Below are 22,059 nucleotides of genomic sequence, written 5' to 3'. Positions count from 1 at the left end.
GCCGAGGCAGGAGCGTGGCCACTTGAGCTCCAAGCAGCGCGCAGGGCATTGAATCACATCGACCGGCTTCACCGCACACCGGACGGCGGCTCGCTGCTGCATCGTATGCGCTCGCACCCGCGCTCACGAATGGGCGCGGCGCTGCTCGAGTAACAGCAATTGACACGTGGCCCACCCCCCTACGGCTCCTGCGCGCACTGGCCTGCTGCCTCGGAGGTACAGCGAGAGATCGTCGGCATTGCGGGAAAGCGGAGCACACCCCTCTGTGCTGTGCAGCAGCTGGCCAGAGCTGTCATACACAAGGAGCTCCAGGACCATCTCCTCGTGTACACCGACGGCTCAGTGGCCCGCGACCGCTGCTCCCTTGCTGCGGCGGCCACCATCCCCGCCCTGCGACTGCACAGCCAGCAACACGCAGCCTTCCTGGGCTCCTCCACCACGGCGGAGTTGATGGGGATCCGGCTCGGGCTGGTCCTGCTGCTCACCCTCGGCCCTCCGCCGCCCAGGAGTGCTCGGCTGTGCGACTCCCGCGCCGCCCTCAGCCGCCTGCAATCTAACGGCCGCGGTACCCCACTAGTGCGGGAAATTCGCTCGCGCATCGAGCGCCTCCCGCAGAAAGGTGGTGCCGTGCGTGCACAGTGGGTGCCCGGTCACTGCGGCATCGCCGGCAACGAAGAAGCTGACGACCTCGCGACCGCTGCACACCAACTACCTGCCAGCGATATGCCCCTTGAGCTGGTGGACGTGCGTGCCGCCATCCACGACCATCTCCGAAAGCAGCACCCCAACCCACGCATCGCGGGAGGTGAGCGCATCGACAGTGTCACCGGCTGTCGCGTACTTACACGGTCACAACGTGCTATGATCCTCCGCGGGCGCATTGGCTGCGTGTGGCCCGGGGAACGACGTGTGCGTCACGGAATCGCGACGAGTGATGTGTGTGACAGATGCGGTGCAGTGGAAACACTAGAACACCTGCTCCTTCACTGTGCCGCGTTCGTCGATGCTCGTCGCGATATGCTCGCGACCTATAGGGCGCAGGGCATACTACCAGACTCCATCAAGACGCTAATGTGGCCGCAGCCTCTGTGCATTCCTCGAACACACGGGCTTGACGTCCCGTCAGTTCTCCGTCAGGTATTTACACGCAGTGACCGAACGCTCCGCGAGTTCTACCTTGAACGATTAATAACTGGACGCCCCACTCCAGTTGTAACCAACACAGTGTTGTGCGTGTGTGTGATTTAATTCCTCTAAAATGAACTAATCACGCGCACAACCTGGACACATTTCTTATTCTGTAAACAATTTGTACATATTACTTCTCCCCCTATCCTCTCTTCCTGTCTCCTCACCTCTTTCATTTCATTTCTCCATTCTGCCTGCTGTCCTTTATTTCCGCTGCCCCAGCTCAGGTGCTTCAGTGTCGATGGCAGATGCCGGGACTAGCAAAAAACTTTTCCTTCCTTTTTACTATTATTTTTAATAAAACCACTACCACTACTATTTCAGTGTGCGAAGTCAGTGCACGTTTGAGAACCCCACGTGACAGATATTTCTGGAAACCTTCGCTAAGGCGTCCCAATAGCCTAAGTCTCTTTGGGACGTTAAAGCTTTACTAACCATAAACCAATAATAATAATTGTTTTTTTTGGGGGAAAGGAAATGGCGCAGTACCCATATCATATATCGGCGGACTCCTGAACCGCGCCCTAAGAGAACTGATAAAGGAGGGAGTGAAAGAAGAAAAGAGGAAAGAGGTGCCGTAGTGCCTCAGGGCTCCGGAGTAATTTCGACCATCTGGGGATCTTTAACGTGCACTGACATCGCACAGCAGACGGGCGTCTTAGCGTTTTGCCTCCATAAAAACGCAGCCGCCGCGGTCCGGTTCGAACCCGGGTACTCAGTTTCAGTAGCCGAGCGCTCTAACCACTAAACCACCGCGGCGGGTTAACCATAAACCAAACATTTCGATTTCGGTACAAGTTCTAACCCAGAAAGTGTCTTCAGCACTGGCACGAAAATAATGATGCGGTTACATAGTGGGCCGTTTTATGACTGTTATGCCGGAGGTGCGATTACTAAAACAAGCAGTATATGTTGTTGAACATCAGCGAGCTATGGTGCGAATATTTAAGACGCACGAATAACGAGCAAGATGGCCTTTTCAGACAAGAAAGTGACACGGAAAAACAGAGCTTGTGAAAATAAGAAAGCACTTTACCTTTGCTTTCTATGTTTCAGTGATTTTGTTCATTATAACACACACAAATAAAACTGCCCATCAAAGTGACCTTGGAAGAGCGAGTACACGATAAGATAAAAAAACGGAAAATCGTGCTAGAACGTACCGGACCCGGCGCATACAATGGGCAACAGCCCAAAGAGCAGGGGGCTGTAGGTTTGCCATATGTTGATCTTGTTGGGACTTTCCCTTGAAGTTGAGGATGTGGGATTGTCAGCGGCTATCAACTATCAAGAATAAAGAAAAACAAAATGCATTAGCAAACAACCACTGCCCTAGACTCGCCTCTATCTTCCTCCATCCCTCAGAAGCATCATTACTACCCACGAGAGTAGCGCGCGACACGTTTCAAGTAACTGATTGCTTGCAGTAACTATTATTTCGTCGATATTTCTAATGTACTGATTGGTTTCGTAACCGTGAACATTCTTAATAAACCACATATACTATATAATTGCAAAATCATTATATGATAATGTCGTGTCAGCAAAAAGTGTCCGCAAATTCTGTCCGCGCGATTGTGCCATTCTGTGGAGGTCAATGTGCAAACGTTTGATTGTGTTAGGTAGTGCGTGAGTAGATCTTGAAATAGAAAAACTTTCGTTTATGAACTTTAAATTGTTAATTAAACTGAGTGAATGAAAATAAATGCTGTGCTTGAACCAGGTTTTGTGTGATTGATTCAGGGAAAAACGATATAAATGCGTGAGAAGGCTTACTTAGTATGAATAAAATAAATAAAGAATAAAATAAAAACATCAAAAGTAACCAATGTAACAAATAATAAATAAATATACAAATATGATAAAAATAAGTCATATATAAACAAAACTACAAAAATCAACATAAAATAAAAAGCAAAAATAATAAACAAGCATCCAAGTATTAAAAATGATATTAAATAAATAGAACTTCGAAAGATTTCAAATAATAAAAATAAAAAATGAAAAATTGAGTGAGAAAGAGGAAAAGGAAAGGCTTTCTCATTTCCGCTTAAGCAGACTTAAGTGCAATACTGTAACTTTTGTTACGTAGTCGATCACTAGTATTTTGTTACTTTTGTTCCAAAACCAAGCTGTATCCGCGGATATAATTTCGAGGAACCGAATTCGGCGCCCGGCACTGTTGCTAGCATGGAAGATTCCTGCGTGATAGAGTGAACACGGTCGACCTGTGGACAAGCTTCTCAAGCAAAGATTTCCGACCACGCAAGGCCCAGCGGCTTCCATTTTTTTTCTAGCAAAGAGTTTGGCAATACGCATTTGCCATGGCGACTGAAAAAAATATCATGTTTTATGAACAGCGAAGCCTGGTGCTTTGAGTAATTATGAGCTGTTGCGCAAGGTATTCGTGCGTTAATTCACCGCCCTTTCTTCCAACGCGTACACAGATAGAGTCTTTGGGTGGGCTGTTGATGTGCATACGCGGAAACGTGTAAGAAATACCGGCGAAAACGAAGAAAATAGCTGTATTTTTTGGGTGGGGGGCTGAAAAATGACAACGTTTGTAAAGCAGCAGGCAACAGATTAGGAAAGTGTCTCGCTCATTACAATCCATGTACAGTAGATTCATTAATTCCAACTTCAAAACAAGAAATTTTTTACCAATTAACAGGTGTGTACTTTGACGGGATGCAAGATGAAATGTGATTTGCTTTAGAGATATCTGTGCATACAAATAGCATTTCGAGCCATTTTATCTAAGCAAACATAGCTATAAGCATTAGTACAGCATAAAATTAGGCTTTTTTAAGCGAAATTTATTGCCCCAGGGCATCAATGATGGGTGAAGATGTGATGAATGATGTAGTGGCGATTAAATGAATGGAAAAAGGCTAGCTGATTTGATGAAGTCCAGTAGAGAACGATGGTACGGTCCCTGCGTCCAGGCAATGTATGAAGCGGGTTGCTTGGTGAAAGACCTGCTGCCATGAGGTGCCGGATCTTTGTAGGCTTGAGAGCTGGGCAGTCCCACAGTAAGTGATTAATGTCGGCCTCAAAGTCCTCGTGTTTACATATCGGACACCCTGGCCGAGGAAACAATTATCGGTACTGAGGCCAGGATTACGGTTAAAGACATTCATTTGTCTATACAAGCAGCATACTCTAACTAGTGGCGTAGTTTTGAAATATTATCACTATCACACTGCCCCTGCATTAGCGTAAAACCAAGTTCATTTGGACATCAAGCGACTGGAGAAGATGACCCGATTGTGAGAAAGTTTCATTATGATATGGCTCCTAAATACTCAGCCGAAAATCGTCGTGAGTCACAGGAAACAAAATTCTGGAAAAAAATTAGGAAATGGTCATGAGCTTCCACTTGAAATCTGCGCGGCAACGACAATTTCTCTCCATTCTTTCAGTGCACACACTGTCGAAGCAGGACTGCACCGAAATGGTACGGGCATCTTCGGCCTGTTTCACGGTGCGACGCGGTCGCTCTGTACCCGTTCACAAGTGGCGGTAAATCACGTTAGAGCGTGCGCGGCTCTCATTGGCCCTCTGCCGCACCCCTCTATGGCGGCAGCTCGGCGTCGGCGAGTGTGTGGCGAAATTGGGCTCGCCGGTCGCAAATGGTCGCCTCGCCGCCGCCGCCGCCACCGAATCTCCAAGAAACACGCACCGTGTTCCTTTCAAGTTCCTAGAAGAAAAGAAAGGATAAAAAATATAAGTGGAGTTACACGGCACAGAGCTTTTTGATTGCTGGCTTAAGGCGATCTAAGGTAAAATAATCAGGAACCGACGATGGAAAGTGGGAAATTTTCGGGGGGAAAGCAAGTGTCAGCAAATAAAAATAAGGGCACGAAAAGAGATGGGCATCCTCACGAGGGCGAGCCCTCATGAGGGCGTCCTCACCCTCATCTCATGAGGATTTCACTCGGTGAGGGTGAGGGAGGATGGGTGCTTGAAAAGTCGCGAGGGCGAGGGTGAGAGAGTGAAGACAACGTGAGGTGAGGGCGAGGGAGGAATGACATGATGATGTGAGGGCGAGGGAGGGAAGATATGTTCAGGTGAGGGAGGGCGAGATGCACTGTATGAGGGAGATGGTGGTGGCCCGAACCGCACTCCGGGCTAACCTTTTTCGTCCGTGTAGAGCGTTATGAATTACCATTTTAAAGTGCTGGTTCTTTGGGTGAAAGTTCTTGGGGAAGACGTAGTTTATGCTGTATGGAGGTACACGAGGCGAACATGAAAGGCAGGGAGCCGCACTCCTGCTCCGCCACCACAATATACTACACCGCCGACAATGCTATGCCGAAAAAAGCGCTCTTGTAGATAAAAATCCCTACTTTTAAAAATTGTGTAAAGTCTTAGTTAAAACACGATGTATAGTGCGCTCACAAGGGGGCACTGGCCGGCCTGGTGCGGGTGGCCGCCTGTCCAACGGGAACCGTAGCACCGCATTCAACATTTTCATTATCATCCCCGAGTCTGTGAGATGATCCGAGTGTAGAGTAAAACATATACAAATTATACCTAGTGAAGCTGTTGAATTTTCAAGTTCTAAGCCTTGTTTCCCGGAACGAAGTCCGATTTCAGCTCAGTGAAGTTTCAAAGAACTGGCTGCAGTGCAAAAACTGCTTCGACGAAATTCCGCTGTCAAATTAAAACCTGTTGGCGACGTTGGTGTGTTATTTTTTCATTCACACTGTGAGTAGTTAAGTTCAGTCATATCTAATGTCTATTTTCGCTGGAATTGCATTATAGGAAAGAGGTGCAGCAATGTGGTGGGCAAAGCCAGCCACTGTTGCCTTACTACGGAAATCAAGCAGCAGCTTAGCCACCTTGGCATGAATCATCGCTCGCTCTGTCTTGAATTGTACGATGTGCTAAAAAAGAAAAGATTGTACTGCTCTCCAAATAGCAGGAACACCACTTGGTTTATTTCTGTACCTTGTGAGACGTGTGACCACGTAATCGCTTTGCCTGATTTTAGGAACCAAATTTCCTGCAGGCATTGTAGGGAATTGACACTGTGTTTGTATAATGCGTAGACGTGGAATAAAAAAAAATGGCGCTGGTTTAGCTCTGGTTAAACCTGCAGTGACGCGATAGCTACAGCTGGCCTAGTGGAACTTGCTCAGTTGAATTGCAAAGCCAGTGTTTCGCCGCTTCGTTTCGCTGGGCGTTCTTTCTTCATCTTCGTCCCACTTGACACGGCGTATGCGCACAGCTGTGGCAGCTCGGTTTCGCCGGCGCGCCGCGCCGCCGGCAGCAGCAGCTGCTCCGCACCACGTACCAACCACGTGGCTGGTTACGTGACCAAGGGTGGCCACGCTGAAGGCTCGAAGAGATGGCGTATTGTAGCTATCGACGGTTTAGCTTGGGGTTAACCACGTGTTACTGTGCTCTAGCACCATTAGCCCTGGTTTTGCGGGGTTTATCTTGACTTTCTATTCTTTTGCTTGACCTCAACTGGCTTACTTTGGTCGATATATCGTGATGTCAGTTTGCGTGATATATCATAATTTCAGACTTGTACTGTGGTTGGATTGGTCATTCTCTCCAATCTGAGATCCCTAGGAGTCCTCCTTCCACTCCTGGCGGAGTGCTTGAAGGTTGCTTCACTTCTGCCACCGGTTGGCCCGGTATTGCACTGCCTCCGTCTGTCTGTCGTTGCCGGGAAGAAAGAATTTGCCTGAGTCTTTATACCGCGCGTCTTTTCTATCCTGACTTTCTATCCCATCTTTGAACTCTCCTACTATCAGCACGTGGTAGCGATCGTGGCTCGGCTTGAGCCAGTGGGCAGGCCTGTGCACTTTCATTTTCTTTCTTCCTTGCAACAACAGACAGACAACAGACCTGGCGCAGAGGTGCAGCGGTTAAGCTACGCGCCACGGCCTCAGATGGCAGCTGCTGTCATCGGTGGGGCTTGTGAGACCCATGTTGTGCCTGAGGAATCTCTCGCGACTAATATCATTAATTGAACTGCCGCGATAGGCAGATGGCTCACAATCAGGTGGGTAGCTTGTGACGATGTCACGTGACCAAGGTGGCCCACGTGCTAGAAGCAGGCTTCGGGCAGGCAGACAACCGCTTTTCGGCGGAGTGGAAGCGCTAGGACACTGAAACGGCAACCACAGGAATCGGTCACTCCAGACTCGGGAAGTTAGCGATTACTATTATTCAGCCCAAATGCTGCATTTTAGCGACCCGTTTGATTTTCAAGTGGCCTGAATAATGTTTTGTTTTAAGCGACAACATAAGAGCCTCACTGAAGCGGACAGCCGGCATCGAACTGGGGGAAAACACTAAAGGAATAAAAATCTTCATAGCTGGGGGAGCAGGATCCGAACCCACGGCGGCGCTAAAAAACCAGTTCCGCTGGCAGCTGTTTCAGACCACTACGCCATCGCCACAGATTTTCTTGCTTTAAGCATGGTATTTATTACATTTAAAATATATTATATTTACATTAACTAAGTTATTTGCAAAGCATTTAGGAAATGCCGAGAAACTCATCGCAAAATAGACAGAGCAAAAAAGCACTAGACGCGAGGTAAGGCTGAGCACACCACCAAGAGGGACTGCCACTCCGGTTTAAAGTAGGTCGGTTCATACACTTCCCTCAGACGAACAGGCAGTTGGGAGAAATCTTAACATACTGCCTGTACGAACTGCCAAGCTCTCAAGCTGTCTTGCAATCTGGTCGTTTTCTTAACATACTCGCGTTCACGCCGGTTAAACAGCCAGTCTCTCAAGCTGCAGTTTGTAAATGTGGTCTTTATTATCTTCCATCCGTGCGCGTGGAAGCGTCGTCAGACGAGCAAGCAGCAAACCGCACGAAATGGAGGTAGATTGGAAGCAGTGAAATTAAGAAGACTCAGTGCTATCGCAATGTGATCTGGTAATGGTAATTAAACGACTTACAAACTTTCCTTGTTCTGAGTCTATTCTGTTCTTGGCACTTATTGTAATTGTCGTGGTAAGTGCTACTGCATTGTTTTCTAAGTATTCTTCGTGTACATTACTTTTTGTGCACACACAACAACGCGCTGGCTCATTTGAGCAGTGCATATAGATAACAATGAAATGTTATAAGTGCAGAGTGCATGTATGCATGTAGTGCGTGACAAAATTAACGGCCGATTTTGGGGCTCAGCTCGTAACTGTCTCGGTTTTGTTTCACCTATTAGCTCAAACAACACACACACGTACAACAATATAAGCATTTAACCCCTCATCCAATAGTGCCTTGAGGGCTTTACTTTTATGTTTATTACAGTAATATCGCCAGAAGTTCCCGACTACAAAAAATAACTCGAGTTTCAAAACGACTGCTAATTAGGGTGAGGTTGAGGGAGGGCCGACGATGTGAGGGCAAGGGCGGGGGAGGGCCAGAAAATTTTTGGAAGTGAGGATGAGGGTGAGGGAGGATTGGACAACTTTTCAAAATGAGGGCGTGGGAGGAAAACTGAAAATGAGGGCGTTAGCCCATCTCTGGGCACGAAAATCCCTAGAAAAATGATATGAGTTTAAATTGAGGTGTAATGGGATCTGTTAGATTGAACTTAACCTCCTGATAAAAAATTGACTGGGAATTGCGGTTTTCTATTGAGTAGCCATTGCAAATTGGCCACCCCGATAAAATTAAAACACAATACAGAGCGGCGACTGAGATTGACTTTAGTTCGCACGATGCTTTCTATGGAGCGGAAATTGAATGCCAACGTTAACATAAGTTATAAAATTATTTTTATGGGTTAAAATATATTGAAATAACTTGTCGGACGTATATTCTAACCTCTCTTAAACATCATGCATACATTCCAAAGCTACGCCTTTGAGCTTCCACTAAACCAGAAACTTATGCGCTAGTTTCACTGAAACACTCTTAATGCGAAAGCACGGCAACAAAACACGATGTCCAGAAAAAGTGGCGTCACAAAACCCACGTGACTGGGCAAAGAAAAAAATAAAATGTATTCCGAAGCACAGGTGGTGGAAACAGCGAAACTGAACCAGGACAAGACAAAGAGGCACACATACAACCCCGCTGGACTTACACCTGATCAAATGCTCATTATGAACCAACTAGCCCAGCAATTTGCCGTATTGAACTACAGTTGTATTATTCCGAAGATGCGAAGAATAGAACTCAGGGCTTTCATACAGCGAGGCGAGAACGGAACACATTGGCCACAAAAACGCTTTTTGTTTTAAACATAGTACTTATTACGGTACATATTACATAGCACGGTGATCGAGGCAAAAAAGAAACGGTCAGCTGGAGACAGGAAAAAAGGCGTAGCAATATAAAGTTAGATATCCGTTACAAAAGTGGTGTATAGAAAGTCTGTATAATTCTTATAGACTCTATTGCCTTCCTATAAATATTTCTTGCTGTCTATTCACAGTCCTTAGACTGTCTATAGACAAAAGACTACTAAAAGTGTGGCCATAAATCTATAGATTGTAAATAGACTGTCCATCGGATTTTTATTGCCTATAGATTGTTGCGTAGGGTTTGTCTCTAGAGTGTCTATACCGTCTAAAGAATTTTTTTAATGGGATCAATAAGCTGCAGGCGACAGGGTTGCGCCCGCATACATGCTATCGGCCTTTTGCCATTATTTTCATATTGTAGCGATAGTTACATTACGGTAGCATTTCGAGCCTTCAGCGTGGCGGTGGCGGCGCCTACACGCTATGTCTGCGCTGCCACGTGGTTGGTCACGTGGTGCGGAGCAGCTGCCGGCAGCGCGGCGCCGTGGCTGATCATGTGATTCGTCACATGGTTGGTCACGTGACCACGTTCCACTCGGCCAGCTGTAGCTATATATGGAGTTACTCCAGGTTTAACCAGAGCTAAACCACCGGCAATTTTTGTTAACCTGTGGTTCTTGTCTCCCTCAGCATGAAACCATACCTAAACTGAAGCTTCTGAAAGACATCCTTTCAAAGACATCAATTGCCTTTTACCAAGCGTCAAGTTAAAGCCTGTGGGGAAGCAACAATACGAGAAGTGTCGTCGGCCCAAATTGCTTCTTAATTCGGTATACAGGTGTATCATACCAAAAACCAAAACCTGTTTAGGAGCACCCGTACTCTTCAGCACTTACGTAGCCGAGGAGCATTCTTCCGGAAATGCCCCCGCAGGAGCATTTGCAACATGCAGGTAATGTTGAGTAGCGACATCACGGTTTCCCGAGCATCCGCAGGGACTCCCGCAGGGGGATGATGGTGAGCAGGGCGTCACCACGGACCCGAGCACCCGCGCTTAGCCGTGCGTGGTATCGCCGTGTCGGGGAAAATGGGATCCTGGTGGTTGAGCCGATGCCGAGCGTTTGAATTTTGAAGGTCCCTCCGCGGAGGCAACACACCACTTTGGCCCCAGCTTCCTGTAGACGGCACCTCCGGCTGGTCGGTGACCATAGGGTCAAAGTGTTCCATAATAGCCGGGCGTAACATCGTGTTTGCGAAAATCTCAGGAGCACGAGTTCTTTCTCCTTCCCGAGCGCCTTAGCAGGTGGAGGGAATCGGCGATCGCTATCTTTATAGTAATTTAGAATTTATCTACATCTGTTGAGGAGTTGGCCCTCATCCTGATTCATAGAGTCTGCGAGAGGTACCCGTGAGATGAGTGCTCGGGCAGCCACATTCGCTGCCTCATTTCCCCCTGCTGACCAGGAGTCCAGACAATATGTTTTGTCGGAGGATCTGATTTCCTCATGCTCCAGCGCAATATTTTTGCCAGCCCGGCTTGCAGAAAGAATGCCCGCTGGTTGTGACCTAGTCGGCCTCGTAGTTACGGCACACCATCCGCGAGTCCGTAATGATATGTTTGTAAGAAAGGTTGGAAGCAGCCAGAGCAATGGCCACTTCCTCCTCCTGTCCTGGGGCAGTAGCCCTGAAAGCGAGCCTGTCGGTGTTGGTTAACTATTGCAGCCGTGTACCGCCCCCCTGCGGTTTGAGGCAGCAATCTCCACGAAGTATACGCGGTCTCTTCCGCCATAATATCGCTCGAGAGCACGCGTCCGCGCCGCTCTTCGGCCCTCATGTTCTTCTCTGATCATTTTCGTGCGGAGAGGATGGACTAATGCGCCGTGGCGCAAAGTTCAGCTACCTGCACCCTCTCCTGTATGTGCATACGCCATGTGGTATATGTAGCCTGCCAAGTAGTGCCTGACCAGTGCTTGTTTCGTCTAATCGTGTGTACTGATTTGTGAGGTGAGCTTCCTTGAGTTTCTGGAAAGTGTTGACTACTCCTAGTGTCGTAAGGCGGGTGTTCGAGCTATAGGAAGGTCAAGTGCTTTCTTTGAAAGTTTTCGTATGATGACGTCTATCTTGTCGTTTTCGTGTTTGCGCAGGTGGATGTAGGGTAGCGAGTAGAGTATTCGACTGATGACGAAAGCATGTGTCAATCGCAAGGCATCTTTGCTCCGTAGTCCCCCCTTCTTGCTGGAGACGCGGCGCACCATACAGCCCGCCAGGTTTCCAATGTTGCGGAGTTTGTCCAGTGTTGTATCTAACCACAGTGGCTCATGAATGTATAATCCTAGAATTAGTATTTCCGGTGCCGCTTCGGCGGCGCGAACGGCAGGGTCCTTTCGGCGACGGCGGCGCGCACATTTGGATTCTGGCGTCGGCGGCGCTGAGCCTCTGCTCAGGCTGCTCGTTTAGCAGCAGCGACAGACGAAGCATTTCCGCTGGTTGCGTCGCTCATTCTTCAGAAAGAACCGGCTCAGACTATTCTCTGTTGTATTATATGAGTGGATGGTTCATACTATGAAGACAACGCTGTGAGTGGCGTGGCCGAAGCGGACAATTTATCGCGTGCAGCACCTTTCACAGCACCCCCCGCCAACGGAGCGGAGCGAGGCGCGACAGCGAGGAGGCAGCGCATGGGTGCGCATAGGCGCATGCCGCCGCCGACCGAGGTCCCCTCCCCTAGCCACCCTACCTCAGCGCACGGCACGCACCACTCTGTCGCCATCTATGAGCGAATAGCGGTACTCTCGTTCGCTCGATTACACCGACGGCGACGCGGCTCAACCTGCGAGATGCCGCTTAAGAGCTGCGCTCTAAAACAGAGAACACCAGTATATGTTCCTCTCTGCGCGACGAGTCCCTCCGCGTAGAGCAGCGCGCGCACGCTATCGCCGGAGCTTAGGCAAACCCAGTCCCGCACGACGGCTCCAGATCATCAGAACCGGTGTTCGAGTCCTACAACGCTATCCTTGAATACCACCGGCTCAACCGACACGCGTACTCCCACCACACAGGCACGTGACGTGGAATCGAAGAGGCGGTAGCACGGAAACAGCTTCAAACAAACGCCTACCTCCATCGCAGCCTCCCCAGCTGATTGCAAAGGCCATTGGAGCCCTGTGCTCAGGGCCTTGCCCCGCACAGGGGCCAATAAATATTTGCACTACTGCCACTATTCATTCCCTCCTTAAGCCATTCCCTACAATGGCGTGACTGAGGCTTCCACCGAGAGTTGTTGTTTTCACCTCAGTTAACATGGAACATACCACGCTGGGGGAGTGCCCAAGGTACGGTGGTAAATGTCAAGGAAGTACGTACGCGGGGAAAAAAAGGCGTGAGGCGGCGAAGTAGAATAATGGAATGACAAAAACTAGAAAAAAAGTGTTGAAAAATCAAATAAATTTAACAAATTTGGAGTACCAGGAATAAAATAAAATGCACTTTGTGGACATGCGGCATAAATTTGTATAATGTTAACGGGGTGCCCGACCGGTTGCAATAATGTAATCGTGAAGGTAGCCGCAAACGCTACTTAACGAGAATCCCTTGGCTCTCGCACCGAACGAGAGAACTGCAAGAGACAGAGGGAGACCTAATCTCGAAAGAGGGACCTCCAAATACTGCTTTCTCTGAAATGCAAACCACCTGGCAAGAAAGAAGGAAATGCTCTATTGTTTCAACTTCCCCCCATGAGTCTCAAAGGTTTGTCGTGGCGAAACCATACCTGCATAAGTACAAATTTAGTGAGGGATTCTGGCTGAGATAAATTGAGATAAACTGGATGAGATAGGTTAGAACCGTTTGAAACGGGAAGTCTTTAACAGAATGATGCTAGGGACGGGATAAATTACAGGGGCACTGAGAGCTGACCTTGCCAATAAACCAGCCACCTCGTTAAAATAGACACACGAATGCCTGCAGGTACCCGTACAAAGCGGACCTCACACACTGTGCGCGGAATAAAAAAAACCTAAGGGAACGATTCAATAAACATATTCCAGATGTTTGGAGAGAGTCTAAAACTTAAAGGCAGCATGCAAGAATAAGAACCCGTGCTACATGCCTCGGATTTTTGAGAAGAGGCAAAGCAATAGCCAAAAATTCTGCAAAGAATTTAGGAGTACAATCAGGGATACGAACGGAATAACTTCAAGCCAGATACTGCGAATATATCCCAATCGCCGCCTTCTCACAGCTCCAGAAGGCGTCAGTGGAGTGAACAGTATGGTGAGGAAAGTTCTGGAGGTATACAGCAAGCAGACCATTTAGGATATTTGCGGGCATATGTTTCGCATGAGACGAAAAAATATGGTCGTAATAAAAGACAGGGTCAGCCTGCATATCAGCAACTCGTTGCAAGGAGATCAGATCAACTTGAAGTGGGGCTAACAGGTTCTGCGTGAACCTAGCTAACTTGCGAGCTGATAACGGGGCCAATGATTGGAGAAAAAGAGGTGTGGTTGGGATAGAGAAATGGGAGTATTAACACCGGGAGCCGGGTCAAATGACCCGAAGAAAGTACGCACCGTGAGAAGTTGTAAGTGGGAATAGAGATCGGGGATACGCGCTTCCAGATAAAGGACAGGGTCTGAAACAGTTTTTGGGAGCCCGAGCTGAGCAGCAGGACGCGCCTTTCCAGTAAGGCTAAGGGTTGCAGCTTGTAGTTTGCGCTACCAGACAACAGGACGCAACCAAATTCCAGAATCTGTCCCTTATAGCGACTTATAGAGCAACAGCAACTTGTCGCGACGCATACCGATGTTTTGATTGCCTACTCGTGTCAACCAGCCTGAAGAGCACGTTCTATAGTCCAAACTTTGGTCATAAGTAACGCCTAAGTATTTGACCGACTCCACCTGCGGAATTGGGGTGGAGCGATAGACTAGCGAGATGTACAGAGGTGTGTCTGGCGGAAATACGAGCATGCCACAGTTGATGACATAAGGTGATAAATTAATTTGGTCCAACCAGTCTTCAAGAGCATTCAGGTACGCCTGCGAAAACTGGTAAAAGCATGAATATCCTTTGCTGAGGCGAAAAAAGCTGTATCATCCACATATACCAAAACTGTAATTTTAGGATAAATGGGGATGTCCCGAACCAGTATGTTAAAAAGCAAGGGTGAGAGAACAGATTCTTGCGGCACACCTCTTGATTGGACATAGGTATTGACATAGGCACACCTCTTGATTAGACAGAAAGATCCGCCTTAAATGACTGATCTACTTCAAACTACTTCGCTTTTCTTTTCATCGAAAATATTTTTTTCGTCTACCATACAGTCGCAAGAGGGGAGGCTTGAAAGCACGCCGCTATATGTTGTTTTTGTTCTTGCTTTTGAGATGCAAGCATTAAGGAGGTCAATTTAAAGACATCCGCATCATTATTAACTTCCGCCTGTGAATATTTGATTTATTACACACGAAAAAGAGGAGAATTTAAGGAGACCTTCCGCACCATAATCCGCCTCTCAAAGCTTGTTCCCAAGGAAAGCCTGAAGTCTGCACACTTGAAATGAGCGGGCTGTAGCAATGGTGTGCAAATAGCGGATGGTGTGGGGTCTTCGGTGGCAGAGGGCATTACAGCTCGTGTGCGAACAGCCCAGACGTTTTAGAGAGAGAAAAAAAATTAAGGACGATTACGATACTCCCTAATGCGAAATTTGAGCGCGGCTCTGTAAATGTTTTGATTTTAGGATATATTAAGGTAAAAAATTTGATAGATACGTGGATGTATGTACGTCCGGCCAAATGTCTAACTGGCGCGATTTTTGCATCCCTAATTGCACCTCATAAAAGGCTTCTCTCGGCTAAACCGCTGGCATTTGACGCGTGTCGCGGAATTTTGCGGTCCATTTTTTTATATTATGCTTGAGTTGAGTGCTTGCCTAATTGGACAAAATTATTAGGGTTGTGCAGCTACCAAAAGCTAAAACATACGGCACACGCAGTAATGGTTCTGGTTCATCTCGCTTTCTTCTCTGCGTTAACTACTTCTCCTCGTATGCTAGAGAAGTGGTTTACCCAGATTAACCGCGATTGCGCCACCAGAACCGTTGCTACGTATACCCCTTCTTTTGACTCTTCGTAGCCGCAGACGATGAAGATTAGTAATAATTTTGATTCAATCAGGAAATTAGCGAGCAGCGGTGCTTTCGTCTGCTCGGTGCAACCGGTCTCAAAGGGAGCGCGCTCGAGCTCTGCTCACCTCCCCTCGCTTCTCTCACACTCGATTGCACCGACGGCGACGTCATTGTACCATTCTTATTATCATTACTTATTCTTATTATTATTCTTGTACCGTTGTTGTACCATTCTTAAACCCTAGAAAACCACCAACCTCCCCAAGGAGCTACAGGCCCATAGTCCTTACAAGCTGTCTCCCAAAATCTTTTGAAAGTGTCCTGAACTTAAGATTAACTTTTGTCCTTGAATCCCGCGAACTTCTTGACATCCATCAATGTGGTTTTAGAAAGGCATGCTCGACAACTGACCATCTGGTTCGCCTTGAAAATACTGTTCGGGAATATTTTATACACATGTCATTTTTGACCTAGAGAAGACATATGACAACATGGAGATACACAAGGTTCTTCGAGACCTCAAGCAGAGCTTGACATCCGTGGCGAGATGTTCAATTGCCTGAATGATTTCTAGTCCAATCGTTCTTTTCATACACGCCTAGGCTGAACCCTCTCAATGAACTTCATTCAGGAAAATGGAGTACCACAGGGGTGTATTTTAAGCAAAACACTCTTTGTTTTAAAAATGAACTCCACTGCCAAAATAATCCCGCAGACCATAATGTATTCAGTCTACACTGACGATCTTCATATAGCCTGCACATCCTCAAACGCTGCAATATGCGAGAGACAAAGTCAGTTGACAGTAAACAAACTAATGACATGGGCAGCTGGGAATGAATTTATTTTTTCACGGAGAAAATAGTGGATGTTCACTCCTTGTTCAAACAAGGCCTAAAAGCCGACCCCACCTCACACCTAAACGGAGCCAAATCAACTGCAAAAATAAACGTAATTTTTAGGCATTAAATTTGACAAAAAACTCGCATTTATACCTTACATAAATGCTTTAGAAAAGAGGGCCTCACGGTTCCTGAACATACTCAAAATACTATCACGAAAGCACTGGGAATCCGATAGAACATGTTTTTTTACAAATCGGCTGCTCTGTAGTACGCCCCACCTTAGATTATGGATATGTAGTGTATGAGTCAGCAAGACCATCCTGCCTTACACAGCTGGATGCGGTACAAATGCTTAGGTTTGCGTCTCTCAACTGGTGCATAAAAAACATCCCCCGTCAAAAGTATTTACGTCGAAACTAACGAACCACCCCTCAAGATAGGAGAACAATGCTTATGTGCCCATAGGTACTGAAAGTTAAACACCTCTCCCACTCCATAGGTGCAAAGTGCCCTTCCAAGACTCTCTTCGATAACACGCCCCAGTCGATAAGACCTCCGCTGTTACGCTTCGAAGATAAACGCCAAGAGGTACGATTGTAGATACCCTCCTGCCTGAAATTGCCCCAAGACACAATCCACTGCCGTCGTGGTACAGCTTATCCTCTGTGTGTGACTTCACACTAACACACCCTCACCGAGGACGAATGCCACAGGAACACACACTACAGGTATACATTGCTCTTAAAGAAAAAATGCAAGCTATACAGAATTTTACAGAGATGGCTCAAAATCGAGAAAATATGTCGGCAGTGCAGCAATACAAGCAAAATCAGAAACATACTAAGACTGCCGATTGTGCATCAGTGTTCACAACTAAATGCTGCGCTGTGTGTGTAGCTGCGGGCAGAATGATGAATTAGAATATTGAAACAGCATAATATACACTGATACGCTGAAACTATTCCGTGCACTCCATTCTAGAAATGCAGTTGAACGCCTAGTCGGAAGCATATTCCACTAGTCGGAACTATTCCAGGCACTCCAGCATCTCTAACCTACTAAAGAAAGCAGATCTACACAGCCCAGCTCAGCGTAGAGTGGTATCAAGACTGAAGTTCTTGTACCTACTTTATCACGGACACGTCAACATAAAAAAGAAACATATCTTCAGGAACCATTCTACCACTCCTCAAGGACTAACAATACGAAAGCACTTCGTCAACCCATAAGCCACATTAATGTTCACAAATATTCCTTGTTTCCTTCAGCTATTCATTACTGGAATAAACTACCATCCACTGTTGTGAACTGCAGCACAGTAGAATCTTTCTTACAACATGTTAGTCACCTTGATCCAACATTCTCACCGTGATGCTTCTGTAATGATGAAACTGTATTGTGTATTTATTTGTGCATATACCTGTCTTCCTTGTTGAATTTGCCATTGTAATTTTTTGTGCCTTGTATCCACTCCTGCATGGTCCCGAAAAGGGCCTGCAGTATTCGCAAATAAATAAAAAAATAATGCACATCATAGGAAATATTGACGGTGGTTTAGCTCTGGTTAAACCTGGAGTGACGTAATAGCTACAGCTGGCCGGGTGGAACTTGCTCTTTTGAATTGCAAAGTCAGTCTTTCGCCTCTCCATTTCGCTGGGCGTTCCTTCATCATCGTCCCACTTCACACGGCGCATGCGCACAGCTGTGGCAGCTCGGTTTCGCGCAGCTGCTCCGCACCACGTGACAGCGTGGCGGCGCAGCCACAGGGTGGCGGCGCCGCCACGCTGAAGGCTCGAAATGCTACAGTAATGTAGCTATCGCTACAAAAATTACAACACAAGGTCGCATGATATGATTATGTTGAGTGCCGAGCCACTTCTGGATAGGGGGAAATGAGAGAGTAGACTCACGTGCTTCATGAGCGTACAACAGTGAAATAAAAAAAGTGAACATGCCCCATAGAGACTGCATGAAGTTAATACACACCAAGTTGAAGGGTAAATGGTAAGCGGCTTCTGAAAACAAATTAAATATGAGGCTATATTTGTGAGGCCCATCTTGGGAGAATGGAAATCATGCAGGCATTAAACGTTTCATATAGTAACCTTATGTTGTATTCGCATTGGACACACACACACCTGACACAATTTTCTGTTGACAAAACAACACCAAACTCTATATGAAAAACGTGCAGATGAACTCACAGTAAACCACGTCTTGTTCCAGTGCACAACTTAAAACACCGAGAAAAAATATTTGCTCCATTTTGCAGTCAACACATTCCTTTACCTCCAATGCTGCTCTTGGGCGAAGGTGCACTTATTTACTTATCACATGTTTTGAAGTTTGTAAAAAGAGGAAATGCTTTAAACGAACTATAGATTGGATAAACCATCGTTACAACAAACGCTTTTTTAACCACACCTAAGCTACTCTCTCATTCCTGAGAAAAAAGCTGCAGTCTTTATTTGGTTTGTTGGGAGCTTCTAGATCTCTGCTCAGCAAAGGATGGTCGCTGAGGTTACACAGCCTTATTTCAAGCTTTTAATATTAGCCATTTCTAAGATTTTTGTTCTTTGTCATCACTATAGGTAGTACAAAGTAATTTTAAGCCTCAACATAACCGTTGGGTTTAAACATTATTGTAAACTTCAGCACAAAGCAATTTTTCTCTATCTTGATCTTGACGCAATGTGTCCTTAAATGCTTATGCGTCACTAAAATCAACAAAACACAATTTTCAGAAATGCGGCAGCACTTAAAAAACCGCACAGGTTATGGATAAGTCTTTTAAAAAGCTAATGGGTTGCCAACGAAATGAATACCCTGAAGAGCTAGTTTTAAATCAGATGTCAACTCACAGGTTGCACACCGTACGATTAAAAAAAACGGTAGCATTAGCAGTACGTTTGCGCGAGACTCCAGGCTTACCTCCATGTCTGTCACGGCCGTTAGAACAGCCCGCTTTTGCTACGCGCTTGAATCTTGCTAGTAGCGGATCCCAGCTTTACGGATGTGTAACGGACAGTACTGACTGTGGCACGGCTCAGCACACCTTTCAGGTTCCACAACCTGACAAGCACTGCGGTTGGAGATAAAGTTCCCGGCCAGTGCCACTGAGTATAACTGGCTTCTGGAGCCAGGCAGCCCGCACGCAGAGAAACCACGCTCTGCAAGGCTGAGGTCGAGCTACTCAGTCCGGCCGATCATCCGGGCTACCGCTATCAGGAGGCGCCGCTGTGATAATGGACAGCTCGCCGCGCTCACGGCGACAATTCAAATAGACACAAGTAGGCCTTTCTCACGTTGGGAACGGTCGCCCACAGACGCAAGGCGAGAAGTCGCTCCTGTGAGCACGTACCGCAGAGCAACGCGCGCCCAGCCGACGCGTCCTTGGAACTCCTGGGAGCTAGCGAGCCAACATAATAAATCTAGACTGTGCCCAGAAGCCAACCTCTAAGATCCTGCTCTGGATATAGGCATTGGCTTCTAAGCCGTGATTGCGGATCGCTCTCAAAAACTGTCAATTTTGAGATCGTGACGTCAAAATGACGACACCGAGCGATGCCGACCGCGGAATCGGCCAATGCGGAGCAAGGTTGCGGTGGCTAGTAGCAGGGCTCCGCCCCGAAACCACTATTCGCACTATAAGGGACCGTAGACTAACGTTTTGCTGTAAAAACGCAGTGAATAAAAACGAGTAATTTTTTATTTTGCTAAGAAACTGTATTTCAAACTCAACAACACCAAGCTAAACAAGCAGTGTTTTCAGCTTTGAAATTAAGTTTGCTGTTCAGTTACTTTTGTTGCCGCTAAGGTGTGCTGTCAGCTGTAAATCGTGAACATGTTAGTCTAAAAATAAACAAAAACGCACTGAAGAAAACAAGTAATGTTTTATTTTGGTAATAAACTGTGTTGTAAAGTCAATAACAGGAAGGAAAATTAGAAGCGTTCTCATTTTTTCAAATAATTTTGCTGTAGGGTAACTTCTTCCGCCATGAAGGCGCGCTGGCAGTGGTATCGCGTGAACATGGCAGCCTGCAAGAAAACAGCTGATTCCACGGCTAGTTCCCGATTTTTTGCGTGTCGTCTAAAATCAAGGTACTTTACGGATGTCTTAAGTGCGCAGAAAAATCTGATTGAAGGCAGTGAATGCCACGGGCCGGCCGACATCAACTTACAAGCAGCAGTCGGTTCGAAAATCGACGAAGACAACTTTAGTCTGTGTTCTCGGTCGGCGCCTATTGATGACCGAGTGACGTGTGGTTCTGTTTATTTTCTTTAGAAAATACCAGAAAACTGAATCATCACATAGAAGCAACTGCCGACAGACGGGAGCAGACAGGTGCAGCTGCTGATAGCTTGCAATCTCGGTGCGGGAAATGAGAGCCGACACGGTCTGCCTTTGTGGCAGCAATCACTCTTCTGCCTCGTGACCAAGTGATGCCGCCCACATCGGGATAAGCACTTGATGTTCCTTTGTATTTTTGTAGCTCCGTTAGGTTGACGTTCAGCTGTTGTGGTGTTTCTTTTTTTTTTCCTATGCAAGATGCAGCAATTGTGATGTTTATGCTCCACTTAGTTTGTTTAGAGAGAAAGGAAGCACTTGATTTGACAACTTCGCTATTGTCACCGAGGAGAGAACGAGCTTGTTCCATTAACGTTATTTGCTGATTTTGTAGTAGATCCAGGGCCAACCAGGAAACAAGTAGTTTGCTTGTATGGCTTGTGTAGAGGCTAATTGCAACTGGGCAGAAAGGTGAGCAAGTTTGTTCATGTTCGTTGGTACACAGCGCTTGAACTGCATATAATCCAGGGCAGTGAGCTAGGTAGGACAGGGCAGTGATGTGTAATATGTTATTATATTTTGCTCAGCAGGCGGAGTGATGTTGGTATAACTGGGTTTGGTGAGGGACCCTGTATACAGGCCGCTCCAGTTAGAAAGAGAACAGCCAATTGAAAATGACTAGGATATTAAATACCGAGACGAAAAGTAGCTTGAAAGCAGTTGCACTTATCACACATATTGTGCGATAGCATAAGGAGCTTGTCTGGCCACTCGGCATTGTCACCGTCTCGTGTCATCATGGACAAGAATTCATAGCCCTGTGTTATGCAAACCAAGCTAGGTGTCAGTTATGGGGCAATAACCTAGTGCTCAAAATTTCCCATAATGGAGCTGTTTGTATGTTCTTGAGCTGTAGATCATTTCCAGTAACGGTGTTGCATGATTTGTGATTGTAAACTAATTTCTACTCATACACCATCTCCTTGGTGATTTGTCTGTGATGTTTACACATCTTTGTCTATCAGTGAAGGTGTTCTAGTCATTCAGCAGTCATTGTAGCCACTGCACCTTACAATATTTATTATGCATTGTTGTACAGCGGTCTCCTTGCAGTAGGTACAGCTTTTAGCACAGAGTGAAACCCCTAGCCACATACCATTAAGCTAAAAGCTTAGCTTTGGTATTTACACATCTTATATGTGCCAAAATGTTTTCTAGTCCTGAAAATGCATTATGTACACTGTACTATGCCGTATTTATTGTATAGGTAGCCTCTGTATGAAAGAAAACATGCACTTTGAACATGCACATGAACTTTGAGCTTTGGTATTTACACATCTTATACGTGCCAAAATGTTTTCTAGTCCTGGAAATGCATTATGTAC

The 22,059-nt window shown here is 46.5% G+C and overlaps 1 protein-coding gene across 3 annotated transcripts in view; it reads right to left on the bottom strand.

Moving 5' to 3' along the window:
- The window catches only part of LOC144106376 (XK-related protein 4-like), a 56,314-nt gene extending 36,566 nt beyond the window's left edge, over positions 1-19,748 (bottom strand). Inside the window, exons 1-3 of one of the 3 annotated variants that reach the window (XM_077639155.1) lie at positions 19,318-19,745; positions 4,871-4,888; positions 2,352-2,472 (exon numbers count right to left, since the gene is read on the bottom strand). In XM_077639155.1, coding sequence (XP_077495281.1) covers positions 2,352-2,472; positions 4,871-4,888; positions 19,318-19,323 — 145 coding nt within the window. In that variant the 5' untranslated portion in view covers positions 19,324-19,745. Of the gene's footprint in view, positions 1-2,351; positions 2,475-4,870; positions 4,889-19,317 lie in introns of those variants that run through there. The other 2 variants (XM_077639156.1, XM_077639157.1) reach the window with 2 other exon arrangements.
- Between the last annotated feature and the right edge of the window lie 2,311 nt (positions 19,749-22,059).

Source organism: Amblyomma americanum, chromosome 10, assembly GCF_052857255.1.
Source record: "Amblyomma americanum isolate KBUSLIRL-KWMA chromosome 10, ASM5285725v1, whole genome shotgun sequence".
NCBI classification, from domain to species: Eukaryota; Metazoa; Arthropoda; class Arachnida; order Ixodida; family Ixodidae; genus Amblyomma; species Amblyomma americanum.
This window is presented reverse-complemented; position numbering and strand designations above follow the sequence as displayed.